At 41.5% G+C, this 21,182-nt stretch overlaps 1 protein-coding gene across 1 annotated transcript in view; it reads right to left on the bottom strand.

Moving 5' to 3' along the window:
* LOC128850204 (ADP-ribosylation factor-like protein 15) overlaps positions 1-21,182 on the bottom strand; it is an 83,597-nt gene that overhangs the window by 47,246 nt on the left and 15,169 nt on the right. Inside the window, exon 4 of the mRNA XM_054053189.1 lies at positions 14,965-15,173. Within this exon, the coding sequence (XP_053909164.1) occupies positions 14,965-15,173 (209 nt within the window). The remainder of the gene's footprint in view (positions 1-14,964; positions 15,174-21,182) is intronic.

Here is a 21,182-nt window from a genome sequence, read left to right as displayed (position 1 = left end):
TTGTCAAGGCTGCTAAACCCAGCATAAGCCATGTAACTTTAAAACTGTTTACAAACAAGAATTACTGTTTTTCTCTAACTGCAATAGCAGGCACAGCATCAAGCCCTGCAATCCGACCACAGAAGAGTTTTACTTTGCAAGTGACTGCACTTTGAGTGATGAAGCAGCAGTGACATTCATCTGCCAGTTCTGTACTTTGCAAACTATTTGTTTCTTTGAATGCAGTGTAATCTTTTGTTCTCTATTAATTACAAGCTTAATGACCAGTAGTAGAAAAAGTCTCTATACACTATGCATGAAACTAAAGACGTTAATGAATACAGTGGCTCCACCTTTCAGTTGAGACAGGATATGCCTAAGTTAATGTGATCTTGATTCTACTCTATGAAAACATAATCCCAAATTATTTGTTATTAATGCATATTTTATGCTACTATACCACAATGACCATTACATCTCCGAATTACATTATATCTCCAAATCTATCTTGAAGGCAGACCTGAACTTCCTTTGATGTAGAGCTGAGTCATGAATTCAGACCAAGAGGAGAGTACCTCCAGTGGTACGCTGAGTGCCAAGACATCCCGAGCTCAGTGCCACACTAACACAACTGTGTGACTCAGAGTACAGTCAGAATTCGCCTGCAGTTGTCTGGAAAATGCTGTGTAAAGATACTTTTTAATCTTCGGCTGAGTCTATGCATCTCTTCAGAGAATGTATTTCTTATTTGACATATTGAGCTATTGATATTTAAACTTTTCTTTGGTGGAAGACTGAAAACCGATTACTGCATGGGAATTATGAGTGCTTTTTATTTTCTTAGTTTTACATCATATTGAAATGAAGCTAACTCACATTCTGCGTTTGAAACATAGAATCATAAAGTAGCTTGGGTTGGAAGGGACCTTAAACATCATCTAGTTCAAACCCCCCTGCCATGGGCAGAGACACCTCCCACTAGATCAGGTTGCCCAAGACCCCATCCAACCTCACCTTGAACACTTCCAGGGACAGGGCATCCACAACTTCCCTGGGCAACCTGTTCCAGTGCCTCACTGCCCTCATCGTGAAGAAATTCTTCCTTATGCTTAGTGTAAATCTGCCTCCTCCAATATAAAGCCATTCCCCCTCGTCCTATCACTACATGCCTTTGTAAAAAGCCCCTCCCCAGCTTACTTGCACGCCCCCTTCAGGTATTTTGCACTTTAAAATGGTGTACTGCATGGACAAAGTTAAATAAAGGTTTATCCAACATGAGCACAGTTTACAGAGATTCACAGTTTACAATTACTAAAACAGCAATTATTTTTGTGCCAACCTAATATAATTTCCAATGCCATCCTGCAGAGCAGAATTTGCAAACTCTAGATTTCAAAGCATCACCAGGAATCAGTAAAATTTGCTTCAGTTTTAGAGAAATCCTTGGACCGTAAGAAGGAACTAAGAATACTTAGTCATGTGCCATTGGGCACATCCATTTTTCTTGAACACAGATTTTGCCTTTATTATATGCTAGAATTTCTGGACTGATATCCTGGTTCAGAGACTGTCTGGTGCAAGGATCCTGTTACAGTATATGTAAGGCTGTTCTTACAACCTTCACCTGCAGTGATGCTGATAATAAAATTTGCAATCTTATGTTCATCCAAATAAGCTCTCCTACTGTTTCTCTGAGACCTGGTGAGACTCATCAAGTATCAACATTTTTCTGTATTTGACAGCAATCCATCCAGCTTGTTATAGTCTCAAAAAATTGTGATGTGTGTACTCTGCAGTTATTGAGCCCTTCCTTTCTAGCATCATAGGTGAAATGACTGGGGACTGATTATTTGACTCATTAATTCTGTTTCTTAAGTTATCTTTGTGTGTGAATATAGGACCTTTTATAAGCCTTTTAAATTGCTTCTTGAGAACCAAGAGTAGCCCACCTTACTTCAGTTCCCAAGCAAAATTTCTCCTTAAAATATCTGTAGCCTTCCATGTCAATCATTTAAATTCTATTTAAAAAGTCTTCATATACTGTATATGTTAGAACATTTTTCGATGACATATATCTTACCAAAACATTCACAATCTGATTGATGTAACTGGCTTTTTTTGAAAGCATAAAAGAATAAACCATTTTGCAAGCAATGCTGCGCATTTTCTCCCAAAATTAATCCATATGGATCGCTAACTCAAATACTCTTTCTACATTAACAGACAGCTAAATGAGAACCTTCCTCCCAATCAGATAAAGATTTATTTCATAAAAGCTCTTGCAGCTTCTCTTGGAAATACTTAAAGTGGTACTTTAATCTTCAGTCAGATAGTAAGTCATGTCCAAGAGTAAAATACAGTAAATATTTACTCTGTATTTATATACAGTAAATACAGAGTAAAATACAGTAAAATATCTACTTTGAATTATTTCCACAAATTAGCTGTTCTTTGTCAGATATACAGTATCCTACTATTATAAAGCTTTTAACAGATTTAGAAGTGAAAGAAATACCTGGGACTTCAATGAAGACAATCTAACAGCTCTGAATTAAGTATTCTGACTGTGCACATATGGCATATGCACAGCAGGTAAAGATTTCTTGCACAGGTAGTTTTTTATGAAACAGCAACTGTAGAAGAAGCAACAGTTTGGTCTCATTTTGGTACCTTGCAAATGCTAATCCAGTGATAGGAAGAAATGCTTACATTCTAGCTAAATAAAGATTAAAATGTTTCTTAATCAAATAAACTTATGTTTCAAATGTTTCCCTGAGGGAATCCAACTGGTTTGACATTTGCATGCCTAGCACTGGGTATTCTCTCTACATCCCATCCCATTTTATCCACAGCTGAGTTGTAATTCCCAATAGATGTTACTCACTCAATAACAAATAAAGATATACAGATGCTTTTTCTTTTAAGGATTCTTCGCAGTTCTGCTCAGGGAATGGATATCATATTAGCTTCAGCAGGTTGGTTCACGGTGGTTTTACAAAACTGAGCCTGTCCTGAATAACGAATCTGTTCTGGTCAGTCAGTAGGTTTGACAGGGAATTCATTTCTTCTCTTCTAGTAAGAAGAGTGTTTCCTATTGCTGTGTGCACAGTGGCACCATCAAGGTGCAGATGAACACATAGACTGAGCTGGGTTAGTAAGAATTACTGTTCTTCCTCCAGAAATAGCTCACCCAACCTCTAGTTGTACAAGTAGATTTATAATTTTTTGCATCTGGAAGCAATAAACAAAGTGGTCTATAGTCTCAAAGTGTCAAGACTGAAGATAATAAGAGGTGGAGAGTGACATTTTACAAAGCTGAGCAAGGTCCCTACTGAAGTTTGTCCAATCTTTTATGCTGCTGCTTTCTGAATGGTATAAAAAATAGTGATGGGTAAGTTGCGGTGATCCTTTTTATACCATCTGTCATAGAGGGCTATGACTCTAACATCGCATCTTCAACATAACTATCCAGAGACCAAATACTGCTATGTTGCCAAACTGCCTACATGATGGAGTTAGAATGGAAACCTAGATGAAGTGATTATTATATTCCTGCATCCCTAGAAGCTAGAACTTAATCTTCTAGCTGACAAAATGGTGAAAAAGAGCCTAAGAGGTTTTACTAGAAGGGCATAGCAGTGCCTACAACAAAAAAAAATCACATCTCCACTGTAAACTGCATGTTTTCAGTATGTTCAGGCAATGGATGGCTGTAAGCTCTTCAGGCAGGACAGGCAAGGAAGGAGAGGCAGTAAGGTGGTTAGGGAGGGGTTCAGTTGTACAGAGCTCAATGACTGTGAGGATAAGGATGAGTGCTCATGGGTAAGGATGAGGGGGAAGGCCAACAAGACAGATGTCATGGTGGGAGTCTGTTACAGGACCACCCAACCAGGATAAAGAGGCAGACGAAGCATTCTGCAAGCGGGCAGAATTCTCGCAGTCACTAGCCCTTGTTCTCGTGAGGGACTTCAACTTACTGAACATTTGCTGGAAATCCAACACAGCAGAGAGGAAGCACTTTAGGAGGTTCCTGGAGTGTGTGGAGGAGAACTTCCTGACACAGCTGGTAAGCAAGCCTACCAGGGGAGGTGCCTCGCTTGACCTGCTGCTTACAAACAGAGAAGGACTGGTGCGAGATGTGGAAGTTGGAGGCTGTCTTGGGCTTAGCAACCATGAAATGAGAGTTCTCGATACTCAGTGAGGTAAGGAGGGGGGCCAGCAAAACCACTGCCATGAGCTTCCAGAGGGCAGACTTCGGCCTCTTCAGGTCACTGGCTGAGAGAGTCCTTTGGGAGGCAGTCCTGAAGGGCCAAGGGGTCCAGGAAGGTTGGACATTCTTCAAGAATCTCAAAGGTGCAGGAGCAGTCTGTCCCCATGCGCCACAAGATGAACTGGCGAGGAAGATGACCAGCCTGGCTGAACATGGAGATTTGTCTGAGTCTCAGGAAAAAAAGGAGAGTTTGCCACTTTGGGAAAAGGGGCAGGCAACTTAGGAAGAGTACGGGGATCTCATTAGGTCATGCAGGGAGACAATTCGAAAGCCAAAGCCCAGCTTGAACTCAATCTGGCCACTGTTGTAAGAGACAATGAAAAATGTTTTTACCAATACATCAACAACAGAAAGAGAGTCAAGGAGAATCTCCATCCTTTACTGGGTATGGAGGGGAACATTGCTACCGAGGATGAGGAGAAGGCTGAGGTGCTTAATGCCTTCTTTGCCTCAGTCTTTAATAGTCAGACCAGTTATCCCCAGGGTCTCCAGCCCCCTGAGCTGGAAGACAGGGGCAGGGAGCAAAATAACTCCCCATAATACAGGAGGAAGCAGTCAATAACCTGCAACACCACCTGGACACTCACAAGTCTATTGGACTGGATGGGATCCACCCAACGGCACTGAAGGAGCTGGTGGAGGTGCTCACCAAGCCGCTCTCCATCATTTATCAGCAGTCCTGGCTGACTGGGGAGCTCCCAGACAACTGGAGGCTTGCCAGTGTGATGCCTATTGAAGATTATGGAGCGGTTCATCTTGAGTGCGCACAGGAGGCAAGTGCAGGACAACCAGGGGATCAAGTCCAGCCAGCACAGGTTCATGAAGGGCAGGTCCTGCTTGACCAACCTGATCTCCTTCTATGACCAGGTGACCTGCCTAGTGGATGAGGAAAAGCTGTGGATGTAGTGGACCTGGACTTCAGTAAAGCCTTTGGCACTGTTTCCCACAGCATTCTGGAGAAGCTGGCAGCTCATGGCTTGGACAGGCGAACTCTTCGCTGGGTAAAAAACTGTCTGAATGGCCAAGCCCAGAGACTTGTGGTGAATCGAGTGGAATCAAGTTGGCGGCCAGTCACAAGCAGTGTCCCCAGGGCTCAGTGCTGGGGCCAGTCTTGTTTGCTATCATTATCAATGATCTGGATGAGGGGATCGAGTGCTCCCTCAGTCAGCTTGCAGGAGACACCAAATTCAGTGGGAGTGTTGATCTGCTTGAGGGCAGAAAGGCTCTGCAGAGGGACCTGGACAGGCTGCATTGGTGGACTGAGGCCAACTGGATGGAGTTCAACAAGGCTCAGTGTCTCACAGGCCCAGTTCTCCAGCCTCTACAGGTCCCTTTGGATGACATCCCATCTTTCTGGTGTGGTAACTGCACCACTCAGCTTGGTGTCATCTGCAGACTTGCTGAAGATGCACTCAATCTTGCTGTCAATATAATTGAAGAAGATATTAAACAGCACTGGTCCCAGTACGGCCCCCTGAGGGACATAGCTTGTCACGAATTTCCATTTGGACATTGAGTTGTTGACCACTACCCTCTGGATGTGCTTATCCAGTCAATTCCTCATTCACCAAACCGTCCACCCATCAAATCCATCTCTCTCCAATTTAGAGAGAAGGATGTTGTGGGGGACTGTGTCAAAGGCTTTACAGAATCCAGACAGATCACACCCATAGCTCTTCACTTGTCCACTGATGTGGTCACTCCCTCATAGAAGGCCACTAGGTTGGTCAGGCAGTACTTGCCCTTGGTGAAGCCATGCTGGCTGTCTTGAATCACCTCCCTGTCCTCCATGTGCTTTAGCATGTCTTCTAGGAGGATCTTTTCCATTATCTTGCCAGGCACAGAGGTGAAGCTGACAGATCTGTAGTCCCCAGGGTCATCTTTTCTACCCTTTTTAAAAATGGAGACAATGTTGCCCTTCTTCCAGTCACCAGGGACTTCTCCTGATTGCCATGACTTTTCAAATATTATGGAGTGGGCTAAGCTAAGCTAAAACTTAATCATATAGACAGAGAGATCGAGTGCACCTTCAGCAAGTTTGCAGATGACACCAAGCTGAGTGGTGCAGTTGCCACAACAGAAGGATGGGATGTCATCCAGAGGGACCCGGACAAGCTGGAGAAGTGGGCCTGTGAGATCCTCGTGAGGTTCAACAAGGTCGAGTGCAAGATCCTACACCTCGGTTGGGGCAATCCGTGGTTTCAATACAGGATGGGGGATGATGTGATTGAGAGCAGCCCTGAAGAAGGACTCGGGGGTGCTGCTTGATGAGAAGCTCGACATGAGCTGGCGATGTGCACTTGCAGCCCAGAAGACCAACCCTGTCCTGGACTGCTTCAGGAGAAGCGTGGCCAGCAGGACGAGGGAGGTGATTCTGCCCCTCTATTCTGCTCTTTTGAGACCCCACCTGGAGTACTTTGTCCAGTTCTGGAATCCCCAGCATAAGAAGGATATGGAGCTGCTGGAACAGGTCCAGAGGAGGCCACGAAGATGATTAATTGGCTGGAGCACCTCTGCTATGAGGACAGGCTGAGAGAGTTGGGGTTGTTCAGCCTGGAGAAGAGAAGGCTGTGGGGAGACCTTCCAGAACCTGTAGGATGCTTACAGGAAAGCTGGGGAGGGACTTTTTACAAAGGTGTGTTGTGACAGGACAAGGGGGAATGGTTTTAAACTAAGGGAGGAGAGATTTAGACTGGATATAAGGAAGAAATGTTTTATAATGGGTGTGGTGAGACACTGGCCCAGGTTGTCCAGGGAGGTAGTGGAGATCCTGTCCCTGGAAACAGTCCCTGCCCTTATCTTGACCCACGAGCCTTTTGTTATATTTTCTCTGCCCTGTCCAGCTGAGGAGGGGAGTGACAAAGTGGCTTGGTGGGCACTTTGTGGCCAGTTACCATCATGGGCAAAATAGACTCCACTGGGGAAATGAGTTTAATTTATTGCCACTCAAAACAGAGTAGAGTAAGGAGAAATAAACCCAAATCTTAAAACACCTTCCCCCATCCCTCTCTTCTTCACTCCCGATTTCTCTATCTCCTCCCTCCAAATACTGGCACATGGGGATGGGGAATGGGGATTCTGGTCAGTTCATCACACATTGTCTCTGCTGCTCTGCTGCTACTTCCTCCTCAAGGGGAGGACTCCTCATGCACTTCCCCTGCTCCAGTGTGGTTCCCTTCATGACATATCCCTCCCTCTCTTGAAGCTGCTGAAGAGGGCTGCTGTCTTTTTGAGTCGCAGGGTGGAGAGGGGCCAGACGGAGGTCTGGTGGCCACTCCACATCAGAGTACATATCAAAGCCCACCTGTGCAGCAAGGATGAGTAGGGGAGAATGAGCCATTATGTCTCTGCCACTCGTTTGCCTATCAGGATGACTAAACTGGCACCTGGTCATCCCCTCCCTTATCAGATTTACACCATAGATTTCAGAACAAAGACTCAGAGGTGATCCTCAAAACAAAAGTATTAATAAAATTTGTGAAAAGAAATCTACATATGTTGCACTTGGATGATTTAGACTATGAGTTTTTGTGATGGAAACATCCTGATCTATGACTCTGGTTTCCTACACCATTGGTGGGGATTAAGCAATCCACTGTGTCCCATACCATCAGGCGCCACTGACCAAAGTAAAGGAGATGGGCCGACTGGTACCCGAGATGTTATCACTCCAGAATGGACTATAAGAGAATGAGAGGAGCAAGCCTTAATTGGAGCTCCCTCTCAGCTGGTCTGAGATCCCCCACCGACGTCAACAATCTACGAACACCGACCACCAGAGCGTTTGCAGAAACTTCACTGGCAGCAACTTCTTCGGGGAAACATCTAAAGACTTTATCACCGAACTCCCTACAGGTCGTATGGTCCTTCACAAATCCTTATAGGATGCTAATATTGGTTAGACTTAAGCTTAATATTCTTGACTTAGAATTGTAACATTATAGGCAATAAACTAAATGTTTAAATACAGTTCTGGGTCCTACTCTGTCTCCCTCGGGATGTGACACTTCCATGGGGTGCAGTCCTTCAGGAACATACTGCTCCAGTGTGTGTCCACTACAGGGTCACAAGTACTACCAGTAAACCTGCTCCAGAGTGGACTACTCTCTCTCTCTCTCTCCACGTGTCCACAGGTCCTGCCAGGAGCCTGCTCTAGCACAGGCTCTCTATGAGGTCACAGCTTCCTTCAGGGCACATCCACCTGTGCCACCATGGACCTCCACAGGCTGCAGGGAAATCTCTGCTCTCCTCCCCTCCTCCTTCCCTGACCTTGGAGTCTGCAGGGTTGTTCCTCTCACATATTCACACTCCTCTCTCCCAGCTGCTGTTGCGCAGCACATTTTTCCCCTTCTTAAACACGTTATCCCAGAGGCATTACCACCATTGCTGATGGGCTTGGCCTTTAGCCAGCAGTGGGAATGTCTTGGAACCAGTTGGCACTGGCTGTTGTACATGGGGGAAGCTTCCAGCAGCTTCTCACAGAGCCCCCCCTGTAGCCTCCCTGCTACCAAAGCCCTGCCATGCAAACCCAATACATGCATTTTAAAAAGCAGATAAATTTTATTTTTGAAAAAAGTCTAAATCGAATTAAGTGAAGCTTTTTCACTCCTCAGTTTATTATGGACTTCAAAAACTTGACATATCTTATTAATTGTCTCTAAACCTGATCAAGTTCTTTACTTCAGAAAAAATGATTTTTTTTTTTCATTGGCAAAGCCCACCCTTATACAGAAGATTCTGGGTTAGGAGCTATTTCTCAAACATTTGTATTTGGGTTACCAGATTGGCTTAGTCATGCGTGCACCATTCCAAAGGTTTTTGCAACTCTCCTGGATAGCAAACAGTTGCACTGCTTTGTCTTGTACTTTCTATTTTAATAAATCTAAATGTGTTGGTGTTGAATTATATTTTAACCTATTTAATGGAAGTAACTGTGATGCTAGGCATTAGTTATAGAACTAGACTACTTCTTAATACTCTGAAGTTTACTAGCTTTCAGAAGCATTTTCTTCACAGACCACTTTTACACCTTACTTTTCAGTGATACAGCTGAAACAAGAAAATGACAGTGCATTCTAGAAATGCTTTTTACAGTACTGAAGGTAAAGCATTAGGTTTGCAAAGTTCTTTATAAATCTGAAGAATTTTTAAAACATTCTCTAAAAGATTTTGTGTTTAGAGTTCGAGAAGCCTGCTTTCTGTACCTAAGAAATAGCTGCCTACTCCCCACCTTGACACAATGTATCTCTACAAAATCAGCAGCGCTGTAACAGGATCTCATACAAGGAGACAGCCAGAAGAAAACAGCCAAACAACTAAATGAAACTTCTCCTTGGAAAAGTGGTACTACTTTGGTGTTGATATTGACCTTCACTGAGCAAAGAGCACTCTCCTGCAAACAAAGAATATTTGGTAAAAAACATTGAGATGAGAGTATGATTAAAAGGATGAGAGAGAGAAGGAAGGACATAGGAACTGGAGAAAAAAACACAGGGTCAGAAACAACACCAGAAAATCCTGCCTCACACATATAAAACTAAATGAAAGCCAGAAGAACAAAGTATTCTGAAAGGGGGTTTTTGTTTGTCTTTTCCTTAATTCAGCTACACTGTGAAAGAGGTCAAAGATAATACAGTAATTAAACCAACTATAGTTTCTTGGAAAATTTACTCTGGGCTTTGATCACTGAACCCAAATCCTGCAAGTCTAGCTTTATATCTCATCCTCATTCTTGCAAGGGAGACTAAGCAGAGTTGCCTTCTCACATCCAGTATGGTGCTGCTTCTCTTCTCCTCAGAGCCAGGCAGATCAGAGGATCCAAACAGCTGCACAACTGCAACAAATGTGATTGACTGATCCATTCAGAAAATTGTAGCTTTTCTCCTCATCATACTGTAAACCCTGAGGCAGACTTGTGTATTTCACTTCACTTTCAGAACCCTTAAAAATGGTTCTGGGAACCTTTTTTAGAAGAACGAGAAGAATGAACATTGCGAGTAATGTTAAGAGAAGCTCATACTATTGAAATTCAGGGAAAATTCATATCCAATTGTCTTGTGAGCTGAGTCTGATTGAGGATAAGACAAGGAAGGAGAGGAGCAGTAAGCAATTTTTATTCCCAAACTAGCTCATCATATGGCCACACAGACTGTCACACCTGAAGGATGGGATAGGCAGAAGCCAGCATGCAAGTCAATATTACTGACAAAAGAAACAAAGTACACTCATCTATACATATATAAAACAACCATTTGCAGACACAAACAGCATTTTAAAAATCAAGCTACTGATGTTGAAAAGCTATGCACAGCAACATCCTTCAAAATCTACTCCAAAACATGCAATTTTTTTGGCAGACCTGTACCTTACACAATTAGTTGCAAGCGCTACTCAAGATTTACTTTTCTAGAGATGATTTGATGTCATGAAACTGGTATATGAGGGGAGTACTTCCAACTCCTGTCTCAGCTACTCTGCACCTGTTCTTCAGCTCCCTGTACGCTGTGTAATAAGTGCACATTTGCAGGTATGCTCAAGTATTTTTGTATCTTGGGAGGGTCATTCCAATTCAAAATTTCTAGGGGGACTCTTTCAACTCAGTTCCTTGCAGACTTATTTCTTTTTCAAAAGCAGGACTAGGAATTTACTATTCAGAGATTTATATTAATTTGTTAAATCAGACACAAAAATTCATACAACACAGTTATCTGTAAGCTGTGTTATTCACCTAAAATTATCAACAATCCCAATTCATCTTTTGACCTAATGAAAATATATTGGGGATTTTATCTGTCGTGGCTTTATTTTAAAACAGTAACTGAAACAGAAATCCATTTTCAAGAGTATGCTTACTGTATGGATTCTTGATGTCACCTTTTTATAAATTACTTTTCAGATAATCTTTTTTTTTTCTTTTCACCATTATTTCCTCCCATGGCAGTGACTCAAAGACAACAGACAAATGCAGTTTCCTCCAAGATTTTCATTTTCTCATTTTAATTTCTTTATATGGTCACTTGGATTTTGCAGCAATAAATATTTACTACCCAACTTGCTATTAGTATGATCATTCTAAATATGCAATGATTAAAGCAAACGCTACCTGCTAAATATTTACAATGAACACACTTGCAATTGTATGAAATTTTTTCGCTCTTCACATCCAGCTAGGATGTGGATCTGTTTACGATATAAAGAAATAATTTAAAAAATAAAAAAAAAAATATGTATTTACATTATTTAATTTTACAATCTTTTTTAATCTAAATCATCTCCCTAAGAGCTATGAAGATATTCTTTATATTCAGAAAGGGATTTCCTACGAGATGTGTAAATAGAAGTTATTAATGCATTGTTCTAAACGTGGCAAAACAAATATTTCCTAATCATCAGTTTAATAATGTCCTCCTCTCCTGCAAATGTGTTCAGAACTGAAATATGACAAATAATTTCTCTGTTCCCACAAAAGCCACAGTTGTGAAGCAAGTAGCCAATACTCAAAATAGCAGAGTCCGGCTCCAAAATAATCTTCAAATATCAGGGAATATGCCTTCGATGAGAAGTATTTGCAGTGAGGGGACTGCAAATATTGAGGTCATTAAGGTTACCATGATCTCAAAACAGGGCAAGAATCCAGATTTTTGTCTATTTGCTACAGTAATTTGAAGATAAATAATTTCAGAAACAGTTTCTTGAGGAACCAAAAGTCTACCCCCGATTTAACTTTGCTGTAGATGTCCCTGTCAAAGTACACAGATTTGTAGCAGTTGGTCTTTAAAAAGCGAGAGTGGTTAATTAATTCAAGAGGCTTGACCAGGGTGAGAACAGGACAGTCTGCAAAGAGCACTTCCATTTTCACTCTCTGCTTCAGGCTGTTTTTGTAGTAATTAGTGCTGGAGGCATTATCTGTTCAAAGCTGTTAGCTGATATAGTGCACACTCTGAAGCTAAGCCTCCTCATGTGTCACTGTTCAACACAATTTTTCAGATTGTTAGCAATGATATCTAAAATAATACTCACACACTGATAAGTTAAAAGGGTTTCCAAAAAGAAATTTTTTTCCCCTAAACTAGCAGAAGCTACAAAAGGCATAACTATGGCAAAATAGTATGAAGATACTGCTCCCCACACATAAAATACAAATAAGTAATTAAGTCCTGGAATTAAACTTGTCATATACACAGCCAACTCAGACCATAAAGCATTAACAGGATCAGAAAGTGCAGTTTCTTTAGTGCTCCAGCTCCCTTGCATGAGCAAGGGCCTCCACAGGTGCTGACAAACCTGGACATTCTCCTGCAATGGTTATTTAGCATTAAGATACTTGAGGCATCAAGACAACATTGTTTATCAAAAAATTATTTCCAGACATAAAAAACACAACAGATAAGAAACTGGCAGGGTAAAAGATATTAGCTCCCACATCACTTAGGTGGCTCTTTTCATAAACCAAAAAAACTGAAAAAACAAAGAAATTCCCCAAATCCAACACCCCACCACCCAGACACGTAGCTGCTTCATCATCAAACTGGCAAAGCTTCAAGGTTAGATTTGTTTTCTACTTTGGCCAGTCCTACATGGCTTCCAGAAGTCCTCAACAAATTCAGATGAGTCTTTGCTCAGCACAGCCTGTTCCTCATTTAACATCTCAATAATGAGGACAAAAACACAGCAAAGCCTGCAGTAGAAACATATTGAAATGCTATTGTAAGGACATAAAGTTCTATTCCTCTACTGAGATATCAAGCAGTTGGTAATGATGCAGAGGGATAAGGAGAAAATGAAGGTACTGTCAAAAGAGAAGAAATGCTAACTCTAAATACACAAAAGATTCAGTACAGGCCCAGAAGTCTATACACAAGGGCTCAACTACAAAATGAAGAGTTAAGTCTATAACTTGCTGTAAAGCAAACTAACTGGCAAATGTCATATGGCATAAAGACATTGTTCCTCTCCTATATTCCCTATTCTCATGAAACCAGAGAAGGAACATTTCTTAAATGAGATTTATAATCAAAATCTACAATTTGGAGGTTTTAAAAAGGAAAAAAAGTAGTAAAATAATAAAGGCTTAAAAATACTTTAATCTTGTGAAAAAAAGCATTTCCATTGATGGAATAATCTGCATTGCTCCATGAAAATAAGTAAAATCAAAACACTTTGGGTATATTTGAATTAATGAAATGAAACCAGTTGTGCCTCTGGACAGTGTCATTTTTCTAAGTGCAAGGCTTAGACATACATGCTTTACTTTTACACTGCACAATAAACTAGACAAAACTAAGAAACTGATATATTACAATCCATATTACATTTCCTTTAAATATTCATTACTTCTTCCTAAATCCATTTTTAGCTGAACAAGACCTAGAACTTGTAGATTCTATCCCTGCATCATTTCAGTTTACCTTATTACATAACTTGATATAGTAAACCCAAATTCCTTATTTCAGGGTGGGTTTGTTTGTTTGGTTTGATTTTTGTTCTGGGGTTTGTTTTTTTTTTTTCTTTCTTTTCTTTTCTAAGCACAGATTCTTGGAGGAAAGGACCAACAATTTAATAAAAATTTTTACAGTATAGCCTACACAATTCTCACTTTCTCTGATATTAAAAGCATCACTATGCCCCAGCCACATTTACATTTCTCCTTCTTAACACATAATAAGCATAATGTTTTACCCTCTATTTCTTTTTGCTAATTAAAGAGGCATAAATAGCAATAAAGCAATACAGAATGTACAAAAAACTATACCATACAAACAGCAGTTATACCTACAGATCAGTAAGCTTCGCATTGGATCAAATAGGCATTCTTCAGAAAGACTGTATTTTAGACAAAAGTACATCTAAGAAAGCAATAATTTTAAATACAAAACAGCACAGTAAGGTGCTGAAATAGTTTTGGCTCTGCTACAGTAAAAAATGCCACTCATGGAACAAACAGGAGATTTCACATACAGTCTTTAATTTGAAAGAGTCCTTTAAATAATGTTTTTATGCAGAATGACACAATCAAAGTTTAATTTCTTCCTGCAACTTCAGAAGAATAAACGGAACTTCTCATGAAGAATCAGTAACTTTCATCATTTCCTCAAAGGTATGTGACATGATAGGAAAGTAGGGAAGAATCTTTCAGAAACTTAAGAACAAAAGGTACATTGAATAGAACAATTATATGATTTACGACATTACTCCTTAAAATAAGAAAATTGGAACAGGTTAAGGACTGCAGAATAGGAATTGCAACTCTGCCCTCGCATCAGTACATAAGAGTTAATAAAAAAGTTTTTACATAAAAGACTACCCATGACTGCAATCTATTGTTTTAAGCAGTTGCAAAGAATGGAGTAATTAGATAGTGCAAAATTAAAACTAATAGCAAATCAAAACTTAAGAAAAACAAAAAATAACTGTCCCAGCAGCTTTTGATAAGAGTAGTTTAAAAAGATCTTTTCTTCCTTAAGCAAAATATGGTGAAAGCAGGAGAACTGTGTTTATATCCAAGTATTACTTGTCTGTTTTTCAGAACAACTAAGCCTGCATAGAGTGCACTGGACTAAGTTCTTAGGAGCTGAGACTGTTCTTGGTCTGTTTACTTACAGCAAAGAGTAACTGAGGCCAGACTTTAACCAGGATGTCAGGGTAATATGTAATACTGGGTCAGTGGTGTGCAGATAGTAAATAAAAACAGGCAAGATACTGCCATGTTAACATACCTCTTGTATGGAGCGAGCTGCTGGCTTGTCTTGATGATTGGCCAATATTAAAAACGGCAAAGTACATAACTGTGGGTGCTGGAGAGCAGAATGCAGTTCATTCCTAGCAGTTTCTAGATCATCTTCAGAGGAGGCACTGTCTAATACAAATATTACTCCTTGGGATCCTTGGTAGTAACGACTCCAATATTTCCTGATATTGTCAGTCCCTTTCAAGACAATAATAAGAATTAATTTAAAAAAGTATAGCTAAACAGGTTTAAGACTATTATCTGAAAATAACTCCTACTTAGACAAAGCAATGGACTAAATTTTCTTTCCTAAATATATATCTTTGAAAGAATGAGAAGGAAAAAAAGCAACCATAAATCCAACACACACACACAAACGTCAAACTAAAATTGTTTAAATAAGGAAGGAATTTGACTCAGTGCAGTTCTTTATTCCTGAAAGTTTCAGCTCCATTAATGAGTACTGGCAGAACTACCATGCTACCAGTGCCACTTAGCCTAACTCTATACCTTCTCACTGAAATATTGTGATATTAATATATAAACCTTTGCCCACTTGTTTTTCCTTAGCCCTGCAGCTCCTTGCCATAACTTGTAGCTTCTGTCATGGCAGTTGCTCATTTCTGAGCATGATAAGGTCTTCCAGTTCGTCTCCAAACTATCAGGCAAACACTACATAACTGAAAAAAAAGGTGTCAGTAAAGTCTATTGAAGTTGCAATTAGACACTTAATGAAGAGAATGGTGATACAATAGTGAGTTGAACAATGACAACGTGCAAAAGCATTCATTTCACCTACCTTTGCTCTATCAAGCACACTAAGGATTCTGGAAGAGCCCAATAGTAGACGCATGAGTGACTATACAGGCTTATATGCCGCAGTAATTTTTAGGACATGGTTCAGCAGCACTCAGCCATCTCAACAGAAGCCAAGCAATAAGGTTATCTGTAGAAAGCTTTCATTTCCCCAGTATATGTTTTTAACATTGAGGTAGGAAAAAAAAAGATTAAAAAATGTATTTGACAGCTGACAAACTGTCTAAACTATGATTTGGATATGGACTATTCTTTGTATGTCTGAATCTGGCACTACACTCACGGGGACTAACATTAAGTAGTGAACAGAAGTAGCAATACTCTAGCAGAAAGTTTGACATGTCTGCAAGACAGTAATTTGCAGAAATGTGCTGAAAGTATCCTTTACAGACATTATTCTTACTTTGAGATAGAGAGAAGTGACCTTTAATGTAGACACAAAGTGCTGATAATAAACTCCATTTTTTAGTGGAACAAAACAACTACACAAAATTTCTGAGCAAAATGTAGGCACAAAAGGAGAATTTAATGCAACATAATCTGCACCTAGCACAATTTAGGTGGCTAATGAATATTGTGGACATACATGTTTTCCTATAGTTGTTGAAGTCAGACCTGTACAGTGTTTTCCCGCAAGAGATCTAGAGATGGTTAAAGGTAAATGGTCATGGGATTTAGTCAAGATCTTGTTTAACTTCTCTATTAATTTAACCAGACTCAAAGTAACAGCACACAAATAGTACAGGTTTTTCATTTATTTTATCAGTTTCTGAAGATCAATATTACTTATACAGAAGAGGCATTGCATTGAAAGCTAATTCTATGTTTCTGTACCACCACAATATGTATCAATTGTACTTGTAAAGAATTTCATAGTATCTGTTAGATGTCCCAGTCTTTCCAAACAGCTATGTCAGAACCAAGTTGAGCAAGTTTCCAGAGGGACACTGTTTACATAGCCAAACACATCAGTGTCACAGGCTAATGAATATCACATTACTTTAAAAACTTGTAGAGAACAGTTTTCAATGAACTGAAAGACCAACATCACCGTGATTAGCTCTATGAAGGTCTATTTTTTTCCCTAGCAATATTACTTCTATCTAATCTACTGTAAGCTTCTGCCAGCTACTTTTCAACCACACATCACTGCCAGACCCTCAGCATTATCTCTGTAACTGTAGTTTTTCTAAGAAGAAAAAAAACCATGGTGAACAGCAAGAGCATTTAAACTCCTGCATCCAGGTACATGGAAGAAAGCAGCACACGGATCCCTACGTGAGACGCTGGAGACAGAAAAGCAGTATGCTGATTTGTTAATCTTATGGCCCTGTCTTTTTGTTTCAAGTTCTTTAGCTGGTATGGGAAAATAATGGAAAATGGGGGAAATGAGAACCCCAGGTTTCCCTCAAGTTTCCCTAAGGTCTAATATTAAGCCATTTTAGTGTAAAATGTGGTTTCTGCTTCTAGGAAAGGAATGTGGTTGCCATGGAAGAGGCCTGCTTTGACAACATAGAATGTTCTGCATCCCTGAAATGGAGAATGGGTTGCTGCTCAAGGTGGCACAGCCAATCTCTGTATCATGGAATTGCAAAAATAATCGTATAGCTGCTATCAAGGAAGATGGGTCACAACTGTTGTGACTATTAAGTTCCGTGGCTGAGCATGTGTTGAGGAGGGTGTCCCAAACCAGGGAAGCCCATGGGCGTAGAGGGGATCATGTTAGGAGCTGGCAGATCTCATAATTGTGGCTGTTGTGGCAGGGTGTTGCCAGGAGCAACCATGGTAGATGTAAATGGTCCTTAGGGAATGCGAACAACCAGGAGTGCAGTGAACAGGGCAGGCAAACATGGTATGGTGCAGCAGGGCATGCAGGGAAGGTGCGCAAGCAGGGCACTGGAGCTCAGCCTGAAGTCCACTCAACAGAAAATGAAGGCCTTTCCAACTCTGCACCAGCCATGACTGATGCAGCCTCCCAGACAGAGCCCCAGAGGGTGCATGCTGCCACCCAGACTGCAGGCTGCAGGGCGTGCCCCCCTCTTGCACTGGTATCGGACACCAGTGGGGAATTCACTTGTGGGAGGTGTGCTCAGGTGGAGGAACTCCTCCGCTTGGTGATGGAACTCAGGGAGGAGGTGAGCAGGCTGAGGACCATCAGGGAGTGTGAGAGGGAGATTGACCTCTGGAATAACACCCTGTGCTCCTCGTCTCAGACCCAACAGGCAGGCGTGCCTTGTACGACAGAGGACGCCCCATCCTATCTCCATCCAGCTGAACAGAGAAATTCAGGAGATGGAGAGGAATGGCAGCAGGTTCCTACGTGGCGCACAGGCGTGTCTGCCCTGTGACAACCTCAGCCTCCCAGGTTCCCTTGCAAAATAGATAGGAAGCTCTGCAAGTGGAACCCAACCTTAACGTGGATAATGCTTCTCACAGCCTAGAAACATTCCCTAGGTTAAGACACCGTATGCCCTCCACCAAAACAGTTTTGGTAAACAAGAAAAGACAGGTCATCGTCACAGAGGACTCCCTTCTGAAGGGAACAGAAGGCCCGATCTGCAGACCGGACCCATTTCATAGGAAAGTGCTGCCTACCTCGGGCCTTGGTTAGAGATGTGCAAAGAAAACTTCCAACTCTGGTCAGGTCCATGGATTATTATCCACTGTTGAGTTTCCAAGTAGGCAGCAATGAAACTCCAACAAGAAACCTGAGGGCAATTAAGAGGAACTGCGGGGCCCTAGGATGAATGGTGGAGGGATCGGGTGCACAGGTAGTGTTCTACTCTGTCATTCCTATTGCAGGGAACAATGAAGGAAGGAGTAGGAAGAGCCAAAAAATAAATACCTGGCTCTGAACCTGGTGTGAGGAGCAAAACTTTGGGTTGTTTGAACATGGGATGGCCTACACAACACCAGGCTTGCTGGCAAATGATGGGGTGCACCTGTCCCCAAGGGGCAAAAGGATGCTTACCAAGAATCTAGCAGGGCTCATCCATATAGCTTTAAACTAGATATGAAGGGCGAGGGCGACAAACCCAGACTTGCTAGAAAAAAGCCTGGGAACAGCACTCCAGTGTCTGAGGGACAGGGTGCCAGCGAGGCCCTTTGGTCTGCCACGTCAGAAGAAGTGAGAGACAGGACTCCAAGTGGCAGCAAAGATGCAAAGGTTATTGATGGGTTAGAAACAACAGTGAGGGGTCACATAGGAATTAAGACTATTCCCCTCAGAAGCATGGCGGGATCAACAGCCTAACTGAAGTGCATCTACACCAATGCACGCAGCGTGGACAACAAAGAGGAGGAACTGGAAGTCATTGTACAGCAAGAAAACTATGATATAATTGCCATCATGGAAAGGTGGTGGGATGACTCACATAACTGGAGTGCTGCCATGGGTGGCTACAGACTCTTCAGGCGGGATAGGTGAGGAAGGAGAGGTGGTGGGGTAGCTCTCTACATTAGAGTGGTTTGATTGTCTCGAGCACAGTGATGGTGATGATAGGGTTAAGTGTCTAGGGGTAAAAATCATCGGAGTACCCAAAAAGGCAGATATCATGGTGGGAGTCTGCTATAGGCCACCCAGCCAGGGAGAAGAGGCTGATGAGATATTCTACAAGCAACTGGGAGAAGTCTCATGATCACTAGCCCTTGTCCTTGTGGGAGACTTCAACCTACCAGACGTCTGCTGGAAATATAATACAGCAGAGAGCAAAGAGTCTGGGAGGTTCCTGGAGTGTGTGGAAGACAACTTCCTGACATAACTGGTGAGTGAGTGGACTAGGGAAGGAGCCCTGCTGGACTTGTTGTTTGTGAATAGAGAAGGCCATATGGGAGATGTGACGGCTGGAGGATGCCTGGGGCACAGTGACCACAAGATGATAGAATTCTCAGTTCTAGGAAAGGTGAGGAGGGTGGTCAGCAGAATGGCCGCCCTGGACTTCCAGAGGGCAGACTTTGGACTGTTCAGAAGGCTGGTGGACAAAGTTCCATGAGCAACAGTCCTTAGGGGCAAAGGAGCCCAAGAGGACTGGATGCTCTTCAAGACGGAAATCCTGGTGGCGCAAGAGCAGGCCATCCCCAAGCACAGGAAAATGAGCCAGGGGGGAGGAAAACTGTCTTGGCTGAGCAGAGAGATCTGTGTGGATCTCTGCAGAAAGAGGAAAGTCTATGAGCTTTGGAAGAAGGGGCAGGTGTCTCAGGAGGGCTACAGGGATGAAGTGAGGTCATGAAGAGAGAAAATCAGAAAGGCTGTAGTCAATAAGTACCCTCTCAAATGCCCCTTGGAAGCTGGGGAAAAAAGCTTGAGTTATGTGCAGTTTAGTACACATCCAGAACAGGTCACACAATGATGCACTCCTGTAAATATGCAAAATGCAGAGCTGCAAATCTTCCTTTTAACTACAAATACTTCTGTTTACATCTTCATTTGCAGCACTCTGAGGCTACCTTCAATTTCCTCCTTTTCAGTACTTTCAGGAGAACAGAACATAGCATTACTGAAAGCAATTTAAAGGTGTCAAATTTGTTAGTTGTCAAACTTGCAATAAGTCTACATCAAGAGAACAACAAATGTCTAGTCTGTGCATGAAAGCTCTTATTCACCTCAAACCGAAGGAGGAATGCATCACAGCTCCAGAGAAGTTATATTCTCAGTCCAGGAAAGAACTTTTTTTCCTTCCCACCAAAAACAGTTAACCTGGGGCCATGAAAGAATGCAGGCTCCAAACCAGTTTTTCTGCCACTTCCAGTATTATATCCACTCACCTGAAGTAAAGACATCTATCTGTTTTGAAGGTTATATAATTGATAAAATTTACATAACTAATTCCTCTGTTGATGTTAAACAGACAGTTTATAACCAGTAAAAATATTAAAGATGACAAGGAATATGTCAACTGCACCACAAAAATCTTCTTGCCTGAAAGACTGCCCCCCTATTGGTGGGGGAGTAAGAAGGAAGGGAAGGAAAAACACCCCACCAACAACAGCAACTTCTGCATATTTTTTCCATTTTTAAATATACCCTACCCCCTCCTCAAAAAAAAAAAAAAAAAGCTTTTGAAATAACTGTTTCTAAATCTATATAGGATTTACAACTTCACTTTTTATCACTTCCTCACAATGAAAACTGCCATGTTTCTTAGGTAATCGGGAAGATGCTTGAAATCTTAGAAATTTTAACACATTTTTAAGAGGTCTGGCTGCTTCTTATCTATCTCAGTAACACTTTCTGTTTAGATCTCCCAGTAATCCCCTTGAAGAAATACAGCATATAGATTTTTTATTTTTTACATGAGATTTTTTAACCTATTTTCTCCTTTTTATTACAAATAAAGTTATAAATCCTTTCTAAGATACTCACTTTGAACATACATGCAGTTTGTCTACATG

Source organism: Cuculus canorus, chromosome W (assembly GCF_017976375.1).
Source record: "Cuculus canorus isolate bCucCan1 chromosome W, bCucCan1.pri, whole genome shotgun sequence".
Taxonomy (NCBI): domain Eukaryota; kingdom Metazoa; phylum Chordata; class Aves; order Cuculiformes; family Cuculidae; genus Cuculus; species Cuculus canorus.
Note: the sequence above shows the minus strand (reverse complement) of the source record. Positions and strands in the feature narration are given on the sequence as shown.